The sequence below is a fragment of the Camarhynchus parvulus genome, chromosome 13, assembly GCF_901933205.1.
Source record: "Camarhynchus parvulus chromosome 13, STF_HiC, whole genome shotgun sequence".
Classification (NCBI taxonomy): domain Eukaryota; kingdom Metazoa; phylum Chordata; class Aves; order Passeriformes; family Thraupidae; genus Camarhynchus; species Camarhynchus parvulus.
Window position 1 is genome coordinate 10,766,890 of NC_044583.1, and position 26,321 is coordinate 10,793,210.

The 26,321-nt window shown below is 45.1% G+C and overlaps 1 protein-coding gene across 2 annotated transcripts in view; it reads right to left on the reverse strand.

Moving 5' to 3' along the window:
• RASGEF1C (RasGEF domain family member 1C) overlaps positions 1-26,321 on the reverse strand; it is a 72,452-nt gene that overhangs the window by 27,341 nt on the left and 18,790 nt on the right. For both annotated transcript variants that reach the window (XM_030957214.1, XM_030957213.1), the window contains 3 exons: positions 4,852-5,034; positions 3,118-3,240; positions 502-639 (listed from right to left, as the gene is read on the reverse strand). In XM_030957214.1, the coding sequence (XP_030813074.1) occupies positions 502-639; positions 3,118-3,240; positions 4,852-5,028 (438 nt within the window). In that variant the 5' untranslated portion in view covers positions 5,029-5,034. The remainder of the gene's footprint in view (positions 1-501; positions 640-3,117; positions 3,241-4,851; positions 5,035-26,321) is intronic.

Consider the following 26,321-nt stretch of genomic DNA (forward strand, 5'->3'; position numbering starts at 1 on the left):
TATTTAAATATAAGAACTTGGATGCAGAGAAGCTGTGAATGCCCCCCCTTGGAAGTGTTCAAGACCAGGTTGAACAGGGCTTGAAGCAACCTGGTCTAGAGGAAGGTGTCCCTGCAAATGGCAGGGATGTGGAACGAGATGGTCTTTAAGGTCCCTTCCAACCCCAAGCACTCTGTGATTGTACACAGCTCTGCTGCTATCTGAATTGTCACCAGCACATTCAGTCTATGCTATGCCTTCACATATTCCTTCTATAAAATGGGAATGCTGCTATCCTACAATTCCATGTGCAGGAGATAAATTCCAATGCTCACTGCTCCAGGAGCACCTAAAGAGAGATGTGGATTTCAGGAAAGATGCTACAGATTATTGCAGAAAAAACCTCTGGGAGTATCCAGGAAGAGGCATGGAATAGAATGCAGATAAAAGAGGAAAAGGAGGAACCAAGTGGGAAAATGAACTTAATGTATCAGCAGAACATCCCAAGTCAGGCATCCTCACCTCATCACATGGGGCTATCCTGTGAATCATGTCTTTGAGATGGCCAATCATCCGCTCTTCCTGAAAGTCATACGGGAATGTCTCTGTCCACTCTGTCAGCAACTGTAAGATTTTGGGTCCAAATTTTCTGATTCGAGCCTGAAATGCAAACCATTGAATGATGAACAGGAACTGAAACATGTTTACTCATTAAAGCCTCTCACTGTGTGTGTCACTGAACGTGGGGCCAGGTTTTCAAAGAAGGCATTTGTGTTGCACCTGCAAAACCTGCACACATGCATACAAAGAGTGTGGTGCACAAATATTACGTTTTGGCATGCAAAATGTACCAGAACTCAGGTGCATGCACAACTGCCTGTTTTACATGCAGATTAAAGTATTCTGCACATGCAATTGGCCTGTTTATGGTTGGATGGACATTTTGTTGGTGCAACCTTGATACCTTTTTTTAAAACATCTGGCCCTTTTGCTGATTTGAACCATTTGTTTTTCCCTTTTGTACTTACAACCCTTCTATATTTTCATCCTTCTCTGAAAAACTGCATTGAATTTCTTGACCATCAGAGAGGTTTTTTGCTCCTTTGCTTTCTGGCTGTATGAAAAAAACTGCTTAGTGACCGGTGGCAGATGCACAATGAAGAAAAAGATGAACAGAACAGCAGCACTTTTGTAATTTTACCTGGGCTGCTGGTAATGTTGCTCTCTCCCCACATGAGCTCAAGGTCATGATGGGACAAGGACACTCACACAGCTTACAGCTGATGCCCACTTCTGGTGGAGATTTATCTGAGGATTGGGATGGGGCAAGGAGGAAAATGTAGGGAATGGCAAAACTGGTGCATTAGTGTTGTCTCCAACAACAGCCAGTGTGGCTGCTCCCAAAGCTTTCATCCTCCGTTATGTGAAAAGGAAATGGTGTTAAAAAACAAACTGCATTTTTATTTACAGAAAACACAGACTGAAACAAACACCCTTCTTCTGCATCCCCACGTACTGCAGCTGAAGTGTACCCTGTAATCAGGAAAAATTATACTCTTAAGCTCCCTGGCTCTTTGTTTTTCAACCAAGGTGGTCAAAATGCATATTTCAGCTTTCCACCAACAACAGGTTTCAATGAACCACATCTCTAAAAATAACTGCTGTCAGCTAGCATTAAGCTCAGGCTCAAAGACTAGCAGGTGGCTGCTGAAGGGAAAGCTTTATTGGAAACTACAAAGGTCTGGGGAGACATTTGCTCCAGCTATGTAAACTGCATTATGAATTGATGGAGAGGTCTTTGTGCAAGTCACGGGACATGGGATGGGAGGCTGTGTGTGTACAAAGTTTCAAAATCAGCCCCACTTTCAGGAACACAAAATCAGCTGTGTCACACCAGCTGAGCTACAACACCCAGATGAACTTCAGGCAGATAAGAAGTCTTCATAATAAGACAGTGTTTTTCATTTCTTAAAAGTTTAATGAGCAGCAAAACTTTGCAATGCTCACATTTAATCCTCCTAAACTTGTATTTCATAGAACTGGAGAACAGAACCTCACACCTTAGAAAACTTGTTTGGCATGGTTCACCCCATACAGATATTTCTATTAACACTGACTATATGGGTAACCCAAGCCTGGCATTGCTGACCATTCTGGAGAATGGCTCTGCACAGTGAAGGCAGAGCTCCTGCTACCCATGGAACCAGCTGCCTGTGCAAAAACAAGCACATGGTCAGATGGTGGTGACGCAGTATTTGATGCCAAAATCACAGTTTCAAAGCTGGAAAGCCTGATCCTGCAAACCATTTCAGAATTTCTGGAAATTTACAACAAATGCATGTTCTGTCCCCCTCCCCTGCTCTGAAGGTGCATCTCCTGCTCCAGATAACATACCAACCAAGTGTTCACCAATGCAGCAAGGAGAGCTTGGGCAGAACCCAGCACTGAGCAGCATCCAGTGGGACCCATCACCTCTGCACTGACTGTGGCACTGCCAGAGGATGCACATGTGTTCCCATATGCTGTACCAGGCTGCACAGTCCCTGGGGCAAAGTGGGAAGAATGCTGAGGCAGGAACAGCTTGGATTTTCTCATTCTGTTCACCTGTGAGGGCCCCAGAGCTGCTCCTGCCCATTCCTGGAGCCCCATTGGTGCTCTGAGGGCAGAGGGCAGGAGGGTGGTGGGCACCTGCCCCTGTTACATGGTGCTCAAAGTGACAGGGAAGGCCAAGGGGAAATATCACTGTACCAGGAGCAAGAAAGCAAAGGGGCAGACAGTAAGTAAAAAGGGAGAGTGGTGTGTGGACATCAGCACCCAACAGTGTGTGAGGGTTATGTCCTACCTCCTTGCATCCTGCAGGCTTCCCCAGAGCCTTAAAGAAGTTAAGAAGGAAAGTCACCTGGGAAGACTGAGACAGGGGGAAAGGGAAAATTAGAAGAAGATTTGAAGTGACTACTGCCTGAAGCATTGCTCTCAGACATGGATACCAGGATGCCTCAATGGCAGGATCTCAGTGGCAAATCCTTTATGAGAAAGATTAGTTCAATCTAAAGAGAGGCAAGGGACACACAGCAGAGCCCCAGCATCCTCCACCCATTGAAAACACCTCACATTTTTCTGCTGTAAACATAAACTAACCTTGTCCAGCACGGGGTCATCCAGCCGCTGCTGCTCGATGCACTTGTGACAAACCCGGGACAAAAGCTCATGGGGTTCAATGAAGAGTCTGGAACTCAGCAGGAATGTAAAGATATAGGCTTTCTGCAGGAGAAAGACAAGTAGACCTACTGTAAGCAGCCACACAGTGGGTGATATTGACTGTAAAAGCCCTGAACTTCACAGCTTTTTCATTTCTACTTGGCAAGACCTTTAGGAACTAAAAGATATAACAATTCCTCACCCTGAATATGGGACTGGTTATACTGGGCATAGGAGGCAGCAGCATCTCCTTCCTCTGCAGCATCCACTTCCAGCCCTTGGTTGCCTAAACCCTGGGCAAACATCCAGTGAAGAGAACGTGCAGGAGCAAGCCCAGGCACAGGAGACAGCCCAGCCAGGATGCTGGAGACAGTAAAGCTAAATGGGCAGGAATCTCTGTGTTGTACTGGGTTGGGAGCTGCAGGCACCCCCACATCAGCCACATCTTGCTATTGCCCTGCAGATATCATCCAGCCTATTTTAAGCAATATTTCATTTATTCTGTTAACTCCCCAAATTTCATTTCTATCAGCCAAGTCATATCATATGCAGTTCCACATCTGTGAAGCTGTGGGAAGCAGGTCTGCTGGATAAATCCTTGGATTATTCAAATTATTCCAGCAGTGAATTTAAAATACATGCATGAAGTCTCAGTTGTTGTATCCTGACCCCCTCTTGCATCCTTGCACCTGAATTATCTATTTTCCCCCAGCCCCAGCCATGCTCCCAAGCAGCAGGTATAATATTACATATCATGCATTGCCTAATGAAAATCTCCCAGCCTGATCTGCCCATTACCTATTTTTATTGCCTTTCTGTTCCTTTTTTTTTTTAATTGAGATGCTTCTTTATTACTTATTTTTAGCTGATCAGAAACTGAGCTCCGGGTAATTTAAAACATGCTGCCTGCTCTGCATTGATAACTTTCTCAGTCTCCTCAAGTACCCAGAAGTCAATGTTCCTCTGTGCTTTGAAATACAAGCCATGGAGATATATTAGCACTTAAAAGTCTTCCAGTCAAACTCTGTCTGAATTCCACTGAGGATGTATAAAATCCAGAGAAGTCAATAGCTTGCAGGACCATAAACCTGCTTCCAGTTTAGATCCTCACACTCTTGGTGAGGAAACATTTAATTTCCACTGATGGAGCAAGGATTAGGGTCTGGACTATGCTGTCCAGTGACTGCAAAGTTGTGAATACAGTACAGGCAAATTACAAACCCACCAGAAGAAGCATCTCTGTCATCACCAAGGGAATGCTCTGTACATACAGGCAAACCTGGTGACTTCAGCAGCCACTGAAACTCAACTAATTTAATGCCAGTTCAGACTTGGGAGTTTTTTGCTTCAGTTTTCCTCTAAACCTCTCGGGTAAGCGCTGCTATTTTTGAAAAGCTCCAACTGCTACATCACTAATTCATCACCACGACAGCTCCCCCCCACCCTGTTCTCTTATTTAAAGGCAGTATCATCTCTGGGATCTGCTTCTTCATGGGAACAATTATAGAGCAGTGAAACAGCATTTAAAGCAATGCATCAATTTACCAAGCTTTAATTGTATGCAGCTTTTAAATGAGCCCTCTTAATTCAAAATTTAACACATTTGCACTTTTGCATAAAGTGCTGCCCCAATTCATCAAAATTAAACCATTTATTATACTGTGAATTGCTTACTTCAGGGTAGTAATCAGTGGTAGGTATTAGATGCTGGATTAGAGCATCCAGAGATGCTGAGGTAAGGTTTCCATCCTGGAAGATCAGTCCTCCTTGTTCGCCTTCTTTTGAAGTATGTAGATGAGGGCTGAAGCCACATGGGGTAAACATACTGGTAGAACTCAGTGTTTGGGGCATGCCTTCCTGCAACAGAGACAGGGACAAAATCCATCAGATCCACAGCCACATCTGTGATTCTTCTGGCTGATTTGAACAACGCAGCCACTAATGAGAGCTTCCTGTACACAAAATTAACATGATCCCTTCTTGATAACCTCCACGTCTCCCTCGTGGCTGGCACTGGCAGATCAGGCCTGCAATGGGCAGAGCACAGAAAATGGGACATTTTGGTTTATGATTTTGGGCCAGAAAGTGATGGCAGCTACTTTGGGCTCCCCCCAGTCAAGAGTGGCTGTGATGATTCCCTTTTCACTGCCATCTCTGGGCAGGCCCACACAGGAGAGGGGAGATACTTGGGACAGACCTCAGCAGGTTCCTGAACAGGATGAAGAAATTTGTTTGAACCTCTGTCCTCCTGAGAGTGAGGCAGGGAGAATTTAGGGTGTGAGGGAGAGAAAAGGGGTGCCACCAGGAGCTTGCTTGGGATTGGAGCCCTGTGGCTCCCATGGGACAGCAGAGGTGTCAGAGTGAGTGAGGAGACAGGAGCAGGAGTCAGCTGGGGGAGGATGGAAAAGTGAAAGGAGCTGGAGGAAACAGAGAATGTGTGAGCTGATGAAGAGATTAAATAGCAAGGAAAAGAGAAATGAGGGAGAGTGAGAAGGCAGACACCTGAACTATATTTGGAGCCCAAAGTTAGTCAGTCCTAGATCTATACTTAGGTATTAAATAAATGTTTCAAAGAAATCCTGAGCACTCATTGCTTTCACTAGAGCTGCTTAGTCCTCAGCACTTCTGAAAAGGAGGCCAGGCAGACTCTGAGCACATAGCCCAGATTCAAATCCCTATATTTCAGTTATCTGGGTTTTCCAGGTTGTATTCTAGGTTTCATCTTGATTTTGTGGTTTACAATCAGCTTTGAATGTTCCTCCTGTTGAGCAAGGTTGTTTTGTTTTTGAATTGCTGCAGAGGGATGAGAGATTTTGCCCTGAGAGCTTTAAAGCATCTCCAGCTGCCTCTGAAATCCCCCTGGAAGCTGCTCCTCTCTCAGCAAGAGGCAGCATTATAGGACACGGATGGAAAAGAACAGTGTGTGCTCCCTTCCAGGTCTGCAAATGCATCACCCAGAGCAAGGGACCCCTCTGTGACATGACTATCTGTTTTCATGTTTGATTTTACCTCATAAAAGGGAGGATAGGAAAGAGGTAAGAGCAGAGCAGCAGAGCCAAGCAAGATCTGCACCCTGAGCCCTGCTGAGCCAGCAGGGACCTCCCATGGCAGAAGGGCCATGGTGACAGCACTGCCAGGGCTCAGGCACACACGCCTTGGGCTTTAACACATTCCTCTGCCCTCTTCTGTATTCTGTTCCCTCTGCTTTTCTGCCTCTTTACCATCCCATACGATTTCAAAAGCTGACCCATGGATTTGCCTTAGAATTTGGAGTTTGCCTTAGAATTTGGAGTTTGCCTTAGAATTTGGAGTTTGCCTTTCTCCCCCATGGATATCAGCAGCTGTGCTGTGACCCAGGCAGCCCAGCCTCAGCTCCAGGTACAGCTCGCTGAGCTCTCTCCTGCAAAAAACCCTTCCCTGCCTGGCACAGCCCATCTGCTCCCCCAGCTCAGGGCCACCAAGGAGAAGGGAATCATTCCTGTAAGCCAGGGAGAGGCTGGGAGCTGAGTCCCAGCTCTGTGGGAGATCAGGCTTTACAAGCAAAACTTGGGTGACTTCATCCTTCAAAGGAGGGAGCGTTCCCTGGAGCCAGCAGTTCCATCCCTTATCTCCTCCTGGGAGGCTCACACAGGCTGCCTCTGGGATTTGCAACCAACAAAAAGGAACCAAAATGTCAAACCTGACCAATTCCTGCCTGGACTGGAAAATAAACTAGATGTTGGATTTTAGTTTAAGGACCAGAAAATGTAAATGCCATCCCAGCCAGGATGGAAGCTGAAGCATCCAGTTCTAATGAATGTGCAGATGTGCCTGTTAATAAAGCTCTGAGAGCAAGTAATTGCTGCTTTTTGTAGCACATAGCTCAGACTCTGTGCAGTAAATGGGAAGGACTGCCAAATCCCATTTGTTACTTCTAACACTCTCTATGTTATGGCTTGTTTCTATGGCAATAATCCCAAGAAGGATTTCATGTCCACATAGATCAAGAAATAAATCTCATGGACATACAGCTGTCTAGATGAGGAAAAGAAAAAGTTAGAACAGCTGTGAACTTACAGGACACATCCTGGCTGCAGCATAAAACAGAACTCACAACTAATGATTTATTCCGTGCAATCTCTCACTGTCAATGCCATTTTTATTATCAGATAGAAACCATCTAAACAGGATATTGCCTGAACTTTTGCATATTATTAAATGAGAAATCTTGCTGAAATACATAGTAATGCTTTTAAAGAAAAAGTACATTTTTAAAAAGGAAATGAAACAGCTGTACAACTGTCACTGACACATCTGTCTTGGGTATGGTCAAGAAATTAAATTTGACTTATTTATTATGAAGTTCCTGATTAACCTCAAGTTTTCAGCAAGGCCTGTGTCATACCTGAGCTGGTGCATGATTGCCACCTTACTTGCCACCAAAGAGGACTTGAAGGTTTTAACAGATGCCTTTTGCCCCCTTTTATGTTACATTCACAACAGGATGAGGCCAGCTGTACAAAGGATAAAAGCCTCTTGCACTACTAAGCTCAAAAATAACTAACATTAGCATTTGGTAGACATGAATTCAGGACAGGGACTTCACTGCCTAATTCCTTTTTCTGTTCATACATTTCCAGAGTTCTCTTTTCAAGAGTACTAAATAGAAACAAGATCTTCCTTTGAAAGAGCCCAAATACACAGACAAGGTTCTGCTGTCAGTCACTCACAGAACACAGAAACAAGGGAAGCACTGAGAGGAAAACAAACAAGCAAACAACCAAGGAGATTTGTCTTACTGAGCTCTTTGGATGATGGAAAAGGCAGCACAGGCAGAGGCAGCCCCTCCCCTGAAGAGCAGGGACAGGATGAGAGGCAGCACTCCCAGGCTGCAGCAGAGAAATTCCAGCTGAAGAGAAAAAGAAAATCATCCCCTGAGCACTGTGGAAGAGGGACCTGGAAAGGATGTTCAATTTCCATCCTGGGAGGCTTTCAAAACTCAACTAGACAAGACTCTGAGCAAACTTCAAGCCCAGCTTCAAGTGGGAGCTTGGACTGATGAGTGCAAGAGGTTGCTTCTGATTAGCTTCCCTGTGACTCTAACACACATTTCCACTCAAGTATTGCCCCATTTCTGAGCTTTTTAATATAAACCCTGGCAAAATTGAGTCCAGAATATTAGATATTTGTAAAGAAGTCTGTCTTGGCAAAAAAAGATTTTTCTGCTTTTCCTGAAAACAACAGCTTGAATGTGGTAAAAGTGACTCAAAACCTCACTTGAAAACCTCTTGGACTTAACCTGAAGCCAATGAGATTTAAGCATGTGATTCAGCAGGTGCTTCCATGAACTTTCATCCAATTCAACACACAATGTTTTGCTGTTTCTCTCATTTCAGAAGCAAATCTGATGCCAATTTCAGTTGATAAATGGTGCTCTGGAGGAAGTGAGATGCTGAGATGTTAGTGAAGGGCAAACTTCCACCCCCAACACGCAAAATGACTGATGATACATGTGGCTGCACACACACAGCATTTAAACTACCTCTGTGCTCTGAAGAGCTGACACCAGGAGATAGGAAAGTGTTTCTGCCCTGGCTAAAAACAAAAAGAAAACCCAGGAGCAGACTGTTTGTGGGACTGGTCTCTGTTACGCAGAACCTCCCATGTGGCAGAAGGCAAGGCATGGGCCTCCTTCCTTGCCTACAGGAAAACAAGGTGATAAATTGGAAGCAAAGGCAGATTGGACTCAGCACTACCTGGAAAAAGGAACATCAAATACTGCTGGGCTGGGCTGGTAACATTTTGTGTTAATTTTACCAAAATGTTCTGTCCACCAGCAGTGGCCAGAGCAATCACATCACCATTTAAAAAATAACAGCAACATACATCTTTTTATCTTCCTCCACTGGCCAGCACCACCCAGTATTTCAACACAGGGATAAAAACAGACACTTCTCACTACCAATGATGCTGCTCACACAAAATATTCCAGGACTTGATTCACTGAGCTAAAGCATGGAACCAAAGGATCACCAGTGCTTGGGAGAAAAATTCCCCACAAACTCTGCACCTATCTACATCTGCAAGTGCCATGGAAGCTGTGGAGAAGTGCCCAGACCTGGAAGACTGAGGAGGCTTAAAGGAGTCCTAAGCATGCACGTGGGCCCACTGATCTGCAGCCGGAGAGGTCCAAGGTGCCAGAGGATGGCTGCAGGCTGCAGCTCTGCCTTCCTGGGCCAGGCAGGTGACCTGCAGCACAACCACAAGGGTAAATACCCACCAGCATCCCCCAGCTCCACCACTGGCTGATACAAGTGTCCCCATGGCAAGTGCAGTTAATGCTAACGTGGACACGAAACGTTCAGGAAACATTTAAAGCGGTTTTCAGCGCCTTTGATGTGATAAGTGTTTTATCCTTTATCAAAACCCTAATCGCACTGTTTACTTTTGATCTTCATTTCATCTCTGCCTTCCATCTGCTCTGCCTCTCTCAAGGGGAAACAACAGTTGGTACCATGTGACGAAGGGAATGGGGCTGCCGACTTATCTTCCTTCCCACCCACTTAACTTTTGGATTAACCAAATAAATAAAAGCCTTCCCACTTCAGGGATGAAAGGCACAAGGTTCTGACAGTCTCCCAGCAGAACTACAGGAGCTAGAGAGGGTGGCAAGGGGAGGTGTGAAGGCCGGGGTACCCATCTGTGCCATGAGGGAGGCTCCAGTGTCACTCTAGCAAGTGAGTGAAGGGGGCACGGGCAGGGGACACACCAAGGGTATGGGAGAGCCAAGTGAAGCATTCACTTGGCAAGGCACAGACTTCAACAGACATACCTAACCCAGAGTGAGTTGGGAATCAAGATAGGAGACCTCTCCCACTCCATCTCAATCCTACAGAAGTCTTTTCTGATCAATCACCAAAACCATAACTAAAGGAAGATGGCTTGCAATAAAACATTTTGGAAAAACATCTTGATCAGTTTTAGTAACCAGGTCTACTACCCCACCATCACCATATGGGGAACAACCCCTGTCCACAGCCCCTGTCAGAGCAGCACAAGCCACACTGAGGCCTCATCAGCCCCAGTACCTGCCCACTGCTGTCACACAAGCCCCAAATACCACTGAGCTCAGCAGAAACTGCAGTAGCAGATGCTCATTTTTCTTTACATTACTTTCAGTAATTTTCCAGCTATTCATCTCTGCTGACAAAAAAAAAAAAGTGGGAGATAATCATAACAAGTTAAAATTCAGATTTTTCTCAGCTTCTTTTGTAGGGAGGGAAGCAGAGGAAAGAAGAGAAAAGAATTCTGGTGTTTCAGAATACAAAAGGAAAACCACTGCAAAGTAATTGCTTCCAGTTGCCAAGGCCATGGTTAGAAACGTATTTCAGCAAGAGTACCTGGCACTAACAAACTCAATGTATTTGATGATGATGTAATTAGGAAAGTGGGACCAGATGTAACTTTCTTATCACCTTTTCACCAGACCCTAAAACATTCAATTTACAGCCCATGAAGTTGTGAGATTGCTGAAAACTCAACCTGTCAATCCCAGTACTGCTGGAAGTGGTTAAATGAGCAATATAATGAAGTCTCTACATGAGTTAGAAACAAAAAGGAAGCACAAGGGATAAGAACAGTGGGGAAAAACATTTAACTGCAATATTCTCCAATCTCAATAATGATGATTACATCTCAATGCAGGTTCCCTCCCCTTTCCTACCCACTCCTTGCAGCAGCTGAGGACTTCACGAGATTCCCATGAATGAGGCTGCAAGAGCAGCAAGTGAACGTATGGCTTTGGATATCTAATCAGAATTAGATGACAATTTTGTTTCCTTTGATCCCACCTGGTTCTCACCTCTTACTCATCCACCCACACATATCACTTCCCTAAAGAGTTCACCCAGTGAAGCCTTCTCAGAGGAGAAGGAAAATTCCTCACAAATCTAAACCAGCTATCACAGAAAGCAGCCTTGGGTAAAGGAAGGGAAGGAGAACTGAGTAGCAGAGAGGACAGGACAGGACAGGACAGGACAGGACAGCTCCATGATGTGTTGTGGTAAACAACACAGAGCAGGAGATGTGGGCCAGGAGCCTCAGGGGGCCTGGAAAACCTTTCTTCTTTTTCTTTTGCAAAAGTGAACTCCACAGAAATTACTGGGCTCTCCAACTCCACAGATTTACTCCAGACTAGAACAAGACCTTTTGTAATTCCCCAAGAAATGCACATAGGTGCATTCCAAACTGCAGCAGAGCCAGGGTATGTCTGCCTGCTGAATTCATTCCATCATGCCAGTAAAATGATCCTAGAGGTAAAATGATCTTGTACTAGAGGTTTATGAGAAATATCTTGCAGTCAGAAAAACAACCATGCTAACCAATTACCTCGAAATCTGATGGACATGCCTCAGAAAGAGGCCCAATTTATAGGTAAGGAGGCATTAAATCAATTACCAGCACGGTGCAAGCAAGAACAAGGTCACCTTGCTGAAGGAATATTTCTGTTTGTGCTCATGTCAGAGTATTTTGCTCAATAGAGAAAAATGAAAACCTGATTATCATGAATTTGGTAGACTGGTCTGAAGTAGAATGTAAATCAGAAAAGGGAAGACTTATGGCCAATTAAATTGAACTCCAATCAAAATCCCATTCAGGCAACAGTTCCCTGGGGGCTTCAATTTGTTAGTGCCACATTTTTTTAATAACTTTCTTTTTCATGTAACATCAGCAATAATAAAATCCCTTCAATAACAAGCAGAGCCATGAACACTTTATTTATCTTAAAATGCCATCATTGCCTGGAATCATAAGGCACTGAAAGGATGAGCTGTAATCGCTCAAGAACAACCCCCTACAGCACTGCAATGGGTGTAAAGCTTTTTTTCTTAGTCTCAGAGCAATTTCTCTTTTCATTAATCTGGTTCAAGTCTGAAGTATTTCTCCTGAGTAACAGGGAGTTGGTGCTGACCCTGCCAGGAGAGCAGCACAGCCTCTGATGTCTCAGACCCTTCCCAGCGCTGGGTGTGCACGTGGCAGACACGGCCCATGGCAAATCTGTGCCTCATCATTAGCAGATTTTTAGAATTATTAGAAGGAGAAGGCTATCAACATATTCCAGATGCCCTTGACAATATTCAAATGCATGCCAAAGGCAGCAGTCTGGATTTCTCTCTTTAGGCTAGGAAATCTATTTTCTGCTCTCTCTCCCCTTACGACTCCCCTTCCTCCAGAGTTCCTGGTACCCTGGTAAAGCCCTTAGACAATATAAAAACTATTCTGGTGCATAGAACCTTTTTAAAGTAAAAGTTATCCTTTCTTTATCTGCTCAGAAATTATCCATTATAATTTTCCTCCCTTTTTTTAAGAAAATAAAGAGGTTAAATAGAACATAAATGGGAAAAGGAAAATGAGAGTGCTTAGGGTGGGAATGAATTACTGTACCTTTTGTTAAACACTAAATTGCAAACTTTCCCCTGAGTGGAGTCAGAGCTCAACCAGGCATGGACAGAGAGGGAAATCCCGGAACAAAACCACACAGGCAGCATTCCCAGAAACCACTGACATCAACAGGAGCCTTTTGGCTCAGTTCAGCCATCACTGACAGGCCACCACTGTGACTGCCTGGAAATCAGTCAATGCTTGGATCTTCTTCCTTCAGCAGTGGAAGTGGTGAGGAGAGGAAGTTATTTAAGGATAACTAACACTTGTCAACTGCAGGGCTGTGTGGTTTTGTTGGGCAGCCTGGGCTGTGGCATCATCAAACTCATACCTAAAATCAAGAGAGCCACTGTGGGAATTGTATTTAATGCCCAAATACCCAAGCATGACATCCTGACTGCCTTCAGTCCTCAGCAGCCACCTCCTCCCAGGAGCAGCTTCTGCCAGAATCTGAGGAATCAGAGAGGCTTAAAAGCAGCATGGCAGAGTCTGGACCCTGCAACACTGACGGCTTTGCAGGAGCAAGGCTGCCTCTCCCCAGCTAAATGAATGCTGTCTCCACTGCATGCTGTCAGAATTACAATGGAAAGCCCGTAAATAAAACAAAAATGCAGATCTCAGTCCTCCTCTCATGACATGTTGGTGAGAACAAGCCCTGACAGGAATAAAAAAACCTCCCACACTAAGCAAAGCAATTCTGCTATTTATGCAGAAGGAAGAAGGAAAGCTGTATATCAAACAAATAATTACAAGAGCAGCTTTATCAGTCCCTGCTGATTACTCTCAGCTCGGTTTGATGATTCTGCCAGCGCTCTGCAGGTTGTTCAGAGAGGTGGATGTCACAACATTTTACTTGCAGTTCTTTCCTTTATTAGCACCTACTGCTACCTGTCTCAGTCAAAAATCTTGGCATACATTTAGAAATTGGTCTCCTGAAATCTGTCAGGGAGGTTTAAAAACCTAGAAATCATATTTTTATACATACACAGACATCCTCAGATAGACACCACGTGAATATGAATGCATAATGATGTATTTTGGGTGTTACATACGTAAATGCAGTTATATAGAGACATTCATGTAAGTGCACCCCTCCTCCTCAATATGTAAATACAGACATTCAAGTAACTTCCTTACCACTGCTCCAGTTTGAGTGGGACAACATTTCCGTGACCTATTTTCTTCCCCAAATTTGCTAAAATATTAAATGGAAGAGGGTCTCATTTTTATCTCAGAAAACATCAACACACTGATGAGCAGCATAAGCTCTGACTGTCACCAATGTCAATTTATCACCACTGTTCATTACAGTGTGTTCAAGCAATGCTCAGTTACCAGGTTAGGAGCAAAAATTTAAGTGACATTTGTGCCAATTGCCAGCATCTGGAGACATCCCTGAGATTTATGTCCACCTGCAAGGCATCCTTTGTGTGGAGCACCTCTGTGCCCCAGTGTGCAGTGCCTGGCTGAGGGGACAGACAGCCAAGCACCTGATTTATGGTGCTCACATCCCTGAGCCTCAGCTCACCTGCAGGAACTGTGCACAGGACTGTGGGCAGGAAAACTGAGAGGTCAGGGCTGAGCCTGCCTGTCAGTGATGGATCCAGCCATGCAGGCTCCCTAGCAAAGTCCTCCCACTCAGCCCTGGGCAGGAGAGGCACTGAGCGCTCAGACACTGAGGCAGGGAGGGTGGCAGAGCACAGGGGCTCCAGCACCAGGCTCCAGCTCAGACACACATTCAGGTTACTCCATCCCAGCAGCCTCAGAGTGCTCCAGACTGATGAGCAGGCTCTCCTCCTCCATGGGTGACATATGGACGCGTCTCCCTAAAAGAAATGAGCTCGTGAGCTTCTGGATTTCCCCTTCTGGAGCACCATCTGTGCCTGCTCCCATCCCACACCTGCTGCCGCAGCCTGACCCGCATGGCCCAGGGAGCAGCACCGCATCCCTGGCTGCCCCAAATTTAAACACATTCACACTAGAATATGCTCAAACCCATACAAGTTCAGCCTGCATTTGGGCAGGCAAGGAGTCTTTGGCTGACAGATTTTCTCTGGCTGCATTAAGTATTTAAAAAGAAAAAAAAAAAAAAGAAAGAAGAGACTGCTGACATTTAGGATAACACTGCAAGTCTGTAGCTGGAAAATAAATCCCTCTGCTTCAGGAGGAGGAAATCTGAGCTGCAGCCCAAGCAGCAGCACAGGTGAGGGTGCTGGGCCCACACGCTTGGGCTCCCAACACCCCAGAGAAGCACCATGCTGAGCCCTGACCACCCCTTCCCCAGGGGCCACAGGCAAGGGAGAGTCACTGCTGAGCTGACTAATTGCTCATTAGCCGAAATTAACTCTGCAAGACAATTCTGTGATCACTGCTAGAAGTCTGTCATTAAAAGAGACTGCAGACATTAGTTCTTAGCTTCCAATCAAAGCACCAGCAATGTGATGCTCTGGCTTTGGGATCAACAATCTGCTCTCAGAGAAATATGGGAATTGCCGTGGTCCATCCAGCTCTCCCTCCTGCCTCTCATGCTGGCCACCACCACTGGGTGCATCTTAGACAGGCAAGAGCACTGCAGGGGCAGAAACAGAGCACTTTGCCCACTACAGCAGCCTCTTTCTGCTCCTGAGTTAGGAGAACAGTTCATACCGTGAAGCATGAGATTTAATATCCATCCAAAACCTTCTCTTGTTAGTGATTCTCAGTGCCCATGCAGAAATTATAACTCTCAGGAACCAGCACCAGAGCTCTTAGCGCCATGGCAGGGAGCTCAGTGAAATACACTCCTGTCAGAGGAGCTGATTCTAAATATCAGAAGATGGATTTTTTTCTTGGCATCATTCCACTGATTTTTTGTGGTATAAAACCCAGGGGTGAACATGGTCCAAGATATACAAAGAACTAGCTAAATTCTGAACTGCACTTGCTGACCTCATAACTCTTCAGCAGTTGAAATGTGGGCTACAAAGCCAATTTCCATAAGGGACATGTCCAGTTAACAGTGGGAGACTGTGCTGACTCGAGCTGTGTGAGCACACTACTGAGATATTTCCCACATAATCTACATTCATTCCATACTTTTTGGAAGTGCTCCTCAAAAGATGGTGTCAGGGGTGCAAATCCTGTAGATCAAAAAGATATGTGACCCATCAGAAGGCACAGAGCTTTAATCACTCATTATTTTGGTGCTCTGAAAAGCCTCAAACAACACACATGGGTTTTCTTCCCCCCAGCCTCAAGACTGCAGGGTAGCTTGCCTAAGGTTTAGGCAGCCCAGATGGGGACACAGACCCCCCTCTGGAATGCTTGGAAAAGGATATGCTGTACAGGGACAGTGAAAATCCCAATTTGTGTCTACAGATAGCACCCAACATATAAAAACTACATTCATTCCTTCATTTTGCATATTGTTTGAGCAACAGTGATGCTTTAATAGCAGCAACTCTCACTGTTATGAAATTGCACTATTTTAATAATATAACAAACTGGCTGATACAAAATTTGAATGTACACCAGAGTTGTTACCCTGTGGCTAAATGTCTCACCCTTACTTAATCTTCTCAGGCTCCAGACCTGCACAGACAGACACAGGACTTTAAATTCCACAGGGGAATTTCTGGTAAACTATGCATCTACAGATATGCAAACACGGAGTATTTGCAAAAGGAAGAGTCTAATGTCACCTGTAATCTCTCAAGCCTGTAGATTTATACCTGCAATTGAAGAAAACCCTTGACTTTCCACTCCACATGGGAAATTGGATGAATCACAAGCTCAAATTAAGTCTGGCATCAGCTCATAGCTGGGGCCAAATTCTTGCCATCTTAATTCTGTTCTGTGGCCTCAAAAAGCTCTTGAAATCAGTGTGAGTATTCCACAAGGATGCTTCTGCTCATGTGGGTAAGGGGAGTCACCTTTGCTCCCCAAATACAACTGAAGGCTCACGTCAGTATTTACAGCAACAAGGTTAGAGATCACATTTGAAAACCCAGTCTCTGGTACTTGCAAACTTTCTAAGAGTGATAATACCAAAAGCAGAAATGTGCAACTTGTCTTGAAATGTTTATTCAACTAAACATTATTTCAATTTGAATAATTCTAAAGAAGCTGAGCCAGCATCCTGCTGCAAACAAAGAATATTGACAAGAATCCTGCTTTATGCTCAATTTAAGGCAGCAACTAGAAGATACACACAGCCCTCAGTCAACAGGAATAACCCAAGTAGGAAAATGGGATAGCACAGAGTGGCCCCAAGGACTGTTTTAAGAACACTTAGAACTTAAATAATCATAGAGATTAGGGGTCAAGCCAGCAGCATGTGCCAAAACCTGTATGGGTGGGTTCCCAATACAACACACCCTCCATGGACCCAGTCTTTAGGAAAAGGACTCAGGCTGTACTCACACAAACATTTACTGCTGCATGAGTTTGCAGGAGGATGGACAAGCGCAAGTGAAGATTTCATTGCTGAATGCTTTGCTAGGATGTCCCAGCTGCAGCTATGATGGACACAGGGTGTGAGAATCTGATTAAAAAACAATGTGAACTCCATAAAGAGAAAACTGTGGAAGGGAGGAATGTTGTGAAGTGTGCAGTGTTGAGTGAAACCAGGGGGCTGAATGTTTGTAAATGACACTAATTAGACCAGAAAATGTAAGAATGGCAGAGCCTCACACGAGCCTCCATTAAAGTTTCCAGCACTACAGCTGAGGAGCTGAAACACCACATACAAACAGCAAAGCCCCTGCTCCTGGCCTCACTACAACTCTGCATTTAGACATGTATGGTTATTCTGTTCTTTGGGAGGGCACTTTCAGATACGGTAAAATTTCAAATTTTCAAATTCCCATTTCAGCCGTCCCTGCTGTACTTTTAGATGGCACTGAAATTTCACAGACTGCACTTCCCTACTGAAAGAATCTATTTAGGAGGGAAGCAGGAAGGTAACCAGCTGGAAATCTATGATGGAGGAAAGACTAGCTACCTCCCCAAGGGAGACAGAGGAGAGTAAAAGTTAATGGAAGGATAATCAGGAACTCTTCAGGGATATCAGTTTATATGCCAGGAGCATATATAACTGAGACTTGTTTGCATATCAAGAAATTACAGGAGAAGGTGTGACAGCCAAATGCAGCTTATGAAAATATGGCTATCAGTAAAGCTGATAGCTGCCTCGCATGTGAAAACCCAATCCTAACACTCAGCCTGGCAAGGGAAGCTAAATAACATCAATATGTCTGCTTTGGGCAGCCGTGCAGTGAAATCGCTTCTTATGACATTTACAGTGTTTTCAGAAGACATGCCTGGGACTCAGAGGAACAGGCTGGTTTCTTGGGGATTTCAAGGATGCCAGCTTAAAATATCCACAAAATTGAAATACTCAAGCTTTAAAACAACATGGTAGGATCGGGTGCCTTTTAATAGTCAGTGGAAAAAAAAACCCCAACCCAGCAACTCAGAGATTGCTTGAAAACACCACACTGTGCTACATGAACAGGACAAGACATCATTCAGTTTTAGACAGAGCTCTGCATATTTAAGTTCTTCAAAGAGTTTTAGCAGATTAAACTCCAGAGAAGCTGCACTGTCCAAAAGCAGAGATCTATTGCTATTTATCTGGTCAGCAGTGCACACTGCAGTCACATCCCCTCACCTGGAGAGCTCCGCGCATCTCAGTGGGGCCAAGAGTCCCCATCAATCCTGGCATGGGAGGACTGTTTCCCTTTGGGAAATAGAAGGAATTCCCTTTGGAAAACAGAAGGAATTCACCCACATCTGAATGCCCTCCATACTGCTACAAGCATTTTGCTCAAGAACTATCTTCTAAAGAGAAGTGTCTGTGAAGATCCTCCCTTCACACCAATGCTCCCATTCACTTCCATCCCACACATTAAATAAAGCTCCCAGCTGGTCCCTGCAAATGCCACTGAACTCTGGCCAGATCTGTGCCCTGACCTTCCTGCCAAGGCCAGCACAAAGCTCTCCTTCCCTCCCTGCTCCGGGCTGGTTGGCAGTGCTGCTACAGCCTGTTAAACACTGTGAAAAGGAAGGACCACGAAAAGCCTTTCACTGGGATAAGTGATCAAACACAGGATTTTATTATTAGAATCTGTTTTGTCAAAAAGGAGGATATTGGCCAAGATTATCTCAGTCCATTTTGTGATTGTTTCAGTGAAATCTTTCCCACTGGCCAAATCCAGAAATGTGTGGGAAATTAAGTGATTTAGCCTATTATACATCTTTTACCACACTAATGACCAACATTCTTCTTGATTGTCCAGGGCATTTTTTAGTGTGTGCCTGCCATTCATAAATACATAATTGCTTTCTTGTTTAAAATCTGTATTAACATAGTGAGCAGCTAGATGGCTACCACAATTACCTGGGGGCAAAAAAAAGTTCCATCTCACATATGGTGCAATCCACCACCATTTTTCAGGGCTGTAGTCTATTTTGCCAGCTGAGTGACTTTTCTGTGAGAACTCAGTTTCAAAATCCCCAAATCCTCCGCTTTTAAACTTTTCATGTTACACCAGCTCTTCATTCCGCTTCACTGCCACACCACACATCATGAGAAGCCAGAGTCAAGAGGTTACTGTGGAGCTCAGTCCATCATTATTCAACACTCATTTCTACAAAAGCCTCCAGGAGCTTCCAAGTTCCAAGCGACCCTTCCACAAAGAACAAGTTTGGTCCAGCACCATGTCTCCATCCTCTGTAGAATCCTCATGTTTTTTTCCTTCTCTCTGACATCTCCAAATCTTTGATAATTTTCACCTTCTCTAGGCAGTTCAATGACACTTTTGATTCGTAAGGGAGTTCATTTTACGGGATGAGTAGTTTCACTACCTGCATTTCAGTATCACATCAGTACTGGCTTTCTTCCAACCAGGAGACCTAGAAGAACCCTGAAGAGGTCTTTGTATTCACACCAAGCCTTCTGCTGAGCTGTAGGCACCATCTGTAAAGTGACTCTATGCAAATGACATCACCGCGTGGCTGGTGTGTTCTTCCAACAGTAAAATTGTTTGGCACACCAAATCAAACCCGAGCTTTTTCAAATTGTCAGCATCTTGAGCTCAATCTTGCAGCTAAACACCACGTTGTGCTCCTTCTACTCCGTGTCTCACACTTCAGCAACAATGCAATCTCAGCAATCAAACCTGAGCTGGCACTTTTTGTGATGACTCACGGAGGTGATGAAAATAAGATTGCTCTCCCAGACTTGGGCTGGCTCAAAGTGGCACCAAACCTATCACAAAGGTGTCTCTTAATTCCCCACCCTTTGTTCAAAGAATTAAACACTTACACAGAGAAGAGACAGATGCAGCAATGAAATGGCCATTTTACCCTCATTTGTCACCAGTCTGACTCTTAACTAATGGGGCTTAATGTAGTTGTACATTATGGTTTCAGATGGGTGTCTTTACTCACACTGAGTTATGCACTTCATGAGGAGCAGCAGCAAAACCATGTGCTCACCAACCAAAGCACTGAGAAATAAGGCTGGAGTGAGACTCTGTAACTTAAAGTGACATTTAGTGGCATAACAGCCACATAACCTCCAGATGGAGGCTCTTAACCCACAGCAGACTTATTTCTAAAGCTGCGTTTGTCACAGGTGACATGCAGCTACACGCTCCCCAGACACAGTGACACACAATAGAGAAACCTTCCTTCTCTCTGAAGGCAGAAATGTTTGTCCTTGTCACCCAGTGAAAGATGGCAACTCCGGCCGGGTGTGTGCTGCAATCACACCAGCGCAGGGAACCTGCCAAGAGGCAGTGCCTACCTTTTGAATCAATTTATCTCAGGGCATGCCTGCAGCCCTCCTCTGCGAGACACCGTAGCTGTGCACCGGCAACATCACTGAAATAGTCAACAAATATCGACCTCTGAAACACCAGCCAGGCTGTTCTGCAGGAGCCCTGCATGTGACTCAGCATGGGAATACATCTTCAAAAGCAAGAGTTTCAGGCACCATTCTCTTAGAAAAAACCGAAACAAAAACCCAGCTCCCAAACAAACAGTTCACTTCAAACCACTCTTCCTCCTTCTTTTCATTTTTAATTGCGCCAGGAATGAGCTTTTCTGGAGCACTATTTTAAAAGTCTTGGAAAAGTTCTGCCAAGTCCTAGAAAAACACAATGTAATTTTAAAATTACAGTCTGACGAACTGCTGCTTTGAGAGAACAACCATCTTCTAAATGATTGAGCAGGAGGCCTCAATCTTTGCTTTACACAGGCTAGAGAAGGGACTGCAGGAGCATGCAGTGGTCACTGCTCCACTCCATGCAGGCCACAGACTTCAACAATATCTGAACATCACCACACTGGTAATGAAAATCTCAAGGAATTGCCCTGCACCATCTTTGCTTGGCCTGAATTTGGTCACTGCCCTGAAAACATCAGGATGGTACCATAGCATGTCTGTATCTTGTTACATGTCAGATTGATACCACACAACTACATCACATAACAATTAAATCCATTTGTGTTATTTCAGCCTGAGCTGGACTATGCACTAGAGAATACTACACAGAGACAGGGCACACTGGGTGAAGCAATGATCACCTGAATGAGTTCATGGTCCAGACAACAACCTGGATTGAAGCTGCAGGTGGGACACCAAAAGCAGTGACAGATTCATCTCTGCCTCTTAGCACAGATGGGAAAGTAATTTATTTTCATTTCTACAAATCCTCTGCAGCTTTCAGACCTGTCAGTAATAAAGCACTTCTCAGCAGGAGCACAGTGGTCCAGGATAATCCTGCAACATAACTTCCTAATAAACTGCAGTGATGGGCAATGGCACCTTTGCTTGCTAGCCCTGCTTTGGAATCCCCCTCAGCACCTGTGGGACCACATCAGACAGGGAGGATGTGGGGAGCTGTCAGAGGGCAGAGGAGACCCAGTGCCACCAACCCTTTCCCTGCACAGCCACACTACAGGTGCCACAAAAATGTCCCACACAGGACAGGAAGACCAAGACCAGAAGCTGCTGGCTGAAACCCAGACCCAAGCTGCAGAGCACGATGCTACTCTGCAAGGAAAGTGATTTGGACAAGGTTCCAGCCACAATTCCGTCTTTTTTCCCCAGATGAGCCCATGCCCTGCAGTCATCCACCCTGGGTCCAAGCAGAGTGACGTGTGACGTGCAGCCCCACTGCTGGCAGCCTTGCTGGCAGGGGATTAAGAGTTTGTATTGCTGGACATGAACCCATGTACTTCAGGTGACACAGAAGCCATCAGACTTTGAACCTGTGTATCACCATGTCCCTATGGCCAAGGCCAGCACAGAGCCAACACCAGCAGCACCTGCACCACCTGCACCTCCAAGGAAGCTGCAGGAGAGAGTCAAAGCAAAGGAAAATACCACTTGTCTGGGGAACATTTGATTGTGGCACAAGACAACTTATCCAGGGTGGAATTCACCCCTGAATTTGCCCCATGTGGGAAGGGCAAATCCACTTTTAAGCTTTAAAAACAGACTTCAAAAAAAATTCCAGCAGCTGGATGCACTGCATCCCACAGCAGGAGTGGGTCCCTGCCTTCCAGCTTTAGTGATCCACAGAGCTCTACTTGCTGCTGGCTGCAACCTAGGGTATTAACAGTACAAGATTTATGTCTAAAGCATATTAGTAACACTTTTAAATGGTGAAGGAGGCATTTTAGCAAACACTAAATTCTGCAGAAGCTCTGTTTGGCAGAGTTATCGATAATCCTATTAATGACAAGGTGCAATTTACAGCAAACTGGCAGTGGAAAGGAGATACAGGACTTATGTGAAACAAAAAGATAATGCAATATTATTCCATTGACTGTGCTTTTTCTTAATTGCCTTGTTATGTATGCTCAGGGCTCACAATCTATCACGGATGAAGTTGTTTGTTCATAAAGCAGCACACAAGAGGTTTTTAATCCAAGATCCCTCTAGCTGCATTCAGGATTCATTTCAAAGTTGTCTTTAATTTTTCTATTTTGTGTAGGTTTATCCTAATATTAGCAAGCACTTCTCTGAAAAGAAATTGCTGTGCTCAGTTGTGCTGCTTGTCCTGGATTATTTGAGTGCTTACTAAGGCTTTACTCAGTAAGACCGCACAAAGAGACATAACTTGCAAAGCAGACTGCAGGGCTCAAGTCACTCATCCCAGGTTTGCAGAAGGGCTGCTGGCCCTCAGGACTGAATCCAACTCATTTGTGCATTTGCACAGGCCTTTTACACAATTATTAAACAACTCTATCAAAATGAATGCATAATTCTAATGCAACAAGCAAACTTAACCTCTAAGAACATATCTATCCTATTAACACATTAAAAAATACATTGGAAATTTTAAAGGTTGCAGAAAGATGCATTTGAAGCTTTAAAAATACTTAAATTATTTGTTTTCTTTTCAACATTATCTCATCTTCAGGTGTCTGTGTGGGAGGGCAGACAGATGGTTACTCAGCTGAGGAACTTGAGGCTGCTCTGTCTTTGTACAATGGCAACAACCATCAGTCTGGAAGGAAGATGGGCTCCAGCCTGGGCCAAAGTCCAAATTCAGGAGAAGAGACTGTGGAAACATCCTTTATGGGAACTGCTCAGATCTAGCTTTTGTGTGGTTTTACTTCAGCTTCAATTCCCAAGACTCTCACAGATGGATTTGGTCATTACACCACGAACAGCTAAAAACCCCAAGGTGCACATTTTTATACCATATATAGTGGTAAGAATGTCAGCTATGCTGGGAATGAAGATGATGAATGAATTTATTTTATTTCTAGTTTTAATTACTGGGTAAATTCCATTTAGCACCTAGAATGTGAATGTGTTTTATTACAATAATACGCTTCTGGCATGAAGCCAAGACAGAGCTTCCAAGCAAGGGGGAGGGGGCATTAAACTGTGTGTTGAAAGCACTTGACATTTCTCCATTTCATTTCCTAGGTGCCACATCATAAATAAGCTCAATAAACTGTTACTTACAGCCCTGGCCAATTTGAAATCCTACCTGATAGATTTATTTCAAGTATACCCTGTCCTCCAAAGCTGCTGGGAAACAGCAACTTGACACTGCCAAGCTATTATTTCTTGATCTGACATTGTCTGTACATCAGCAATGCCATTTCCAGTGCTTGTTTGCAGAGATGCTGAAAGTCACAGGAAGCTGATGGATGCCTGCATTCATTGCTGAAGACACAACAGGTAAGCCAGGTGACATTCAGCTGTCCTACATCACAGGCACTGCCCAGAAATGGAGACCACAAAAATGAAGAAATAGATTTGGGTTTTTTTTCCAATTTGTATTCCACGGTTTAGGAGAACTACAAAACTATCCTTTGTTCAGGATTAACAACATTGGCCCATCTTTATCTCTAGCTCTCATTGCAACCAAGTTGATTTGCACCAGAATAACTCAAGTTTCTCAGAACTTTCCCTTATAAAAGCTATCAGCTGGCATTACCTGCCTCTGGCAAATGCAGAGCAAAAACCCCCAGGTGTTTCTCTAGGTGTGTTCTTGTTAAAATACACTCTTGGCTGGTGTCCTCCATGCAGGTAATTGATGTGAAGAGGACTGGAGTGGACTTTCCAATTTGTGACAGCCTTACCTCAAAACAAGCTGCAAATGAGAGTGTCACAGTCTGCTGTATTAATTCAAGTACATGGTGAAATTAGTGAAACCAATCAGTCCTGGGTCTGACACAGGCAGTGCAACAGCTGATGTAAGCTGGGAGCTCACACCGCAGGGACCATCTGCAACCACACCTTTGGGCTCTCCAGCTTGAGCTGTTTCACACTTGAGCTGTTCTGGCTGAAATTTCAGCCTCAAGTCAAGCCCTACCCTGTTCATCCCTCAACAAGACTGTTCACAACCAGCACCCTCTGCATGCCCAGAGTCCTCCAGCAGCATTTGCTTCTCACACCCTCAATGCAGCAGTCTGGCCTGTGAGCCCAGCTGGAGCTGCTGGCAGGAGGAGACAGCCCAGGAGATTTCCACGTTATCATGGCTCTCCATGAATGACTTTGAAGGGATATAGAGATCCTATCTTCAGGAGACTGCCTGGAAGGGCACTGCCTGTGCAGGCAAGCTTGCTCCATCCAGTCTTTTATCCTGTAACTTGCAGGATTCTCCACACAGCAGAGACAATCCAGAACCACACTTGCCAAAGCCTCCTACACAAGGCCTGCAGGAAGGTCATTTCCAGCTGCCAGGGCTATAAAGCAGGATGGGACAACACAGCCTTTCCTATTGGATAAAGATGTTTATTCCAACCTACACATCAGCCACCATTGTTTTCATTAATAAGTATTCAAATCTCGTCCTGTTATGAGTTCCAGAATTACTTTTACTAGTTAGTTTACACAACATACATAATTACATTTCCATGAATACAAGCCCCATTTCCTGTCGTGCCTTTACACCCAAAGAAACAGCTCAGCAATGCATTAATGCATGGCTGGAGGCTGCCAAGTCCCTGGGAGCCCTGGGTGCCTCCTGACAGGAAGGAGCTCTGCCTGCAAAGTGGGGAGCAGGAGCTGCACCTGCCATGAGCAGTAAACAGCACTGTTGTGCAAGGGTTCTGTGGGTTCCTGTGCACAACTGTGGAGCCCAGGGGAAGCTCCATATGCTCTGAGATATCTGGTTAGTGCTGTCAGACAGTGGCTGCTTGGCTCTGCATGAGCTGCTGGGGATGGGGATGGGGATGGGACAGTCCCTGCTTCCAGCCCTGCAGGAGCGCACGTGCTCTCCCACAAGGCAGGATTGCAGCAGCAGCTGCCAGGCACTCAGTGAAGCCACTCACACTGGGTGCACATGTAAATTTTCACAAGTGTCTCAATGTTTGGCAGACTCCCTGGATTCCCTACCACTGGGGAGCCAGGCGCAGAAGAAAGGCCACTCTCCACATTTCAGCCACTGCAGGAGTTATCAGAGAGATTTCAGTGAAGGAAACATGAGCTTCACCTCCACATTCTGCTCATGCCAGCTGGAAAAGGGAGGATTGGGCAGAGAGAGAACAAAATCACAAGGTTGTGGTTTCCTTCCAACAAACGGAGGTCAGGGCAGAGGCAGCTCTGGAGCCAAACCCCCTCCACTCCTCCCAGCCTGTGCCCTCTCAGGGCTCCCAGCAGGGCCTGCCTGCAGGATGTTTCTGTTCCCTCATCTACGCTGAGATGTGAATGATCCTCCAAGTTACAGGGTGGCAAAGATCAACATGGCGCAAGTTTCCCTCTCCTGAATGAGACATCAGCCCATGCCAACCAGTGCTGCATTATGCACGTCTCCAACTGCTCCAGCTCTGCATTAGCATTCTGAGGCACAGCTTTATCCTCCTGCTTCAGAGACCAGCCCCTGCTTTACATAAATCTTTAATGAAACGCTCTGCCTCAAGCACCGTGCCTATGAACAAAAGGCAGAGTTGAAGGAAAACAGTTTTACCTCCAAAAAACCAAAGCAGTTCTACAAATAGCACACAGAAATTACATTTGCTGCACCAATCTGGAGTCCCTGGAGCACCACTATAAAGAAGGCAGAGCACTGAGAAATGTGAGAAGCTGGGACAACCATAAGTGCTTTGCAGAAAGAGAAGCAGGAGTGTCATCCAGCTGAGCTTCTTGCTAAAAACACAGCAGGACAGACCCAATCTCCCAGTGCTCGTGTCTGGCTGATGCCCATGTGGGAGGTTGTGAAGCTGCATGTGCCAGGCTGGCACCAGATGCTCCCCCAGCAATGCAACAGGTC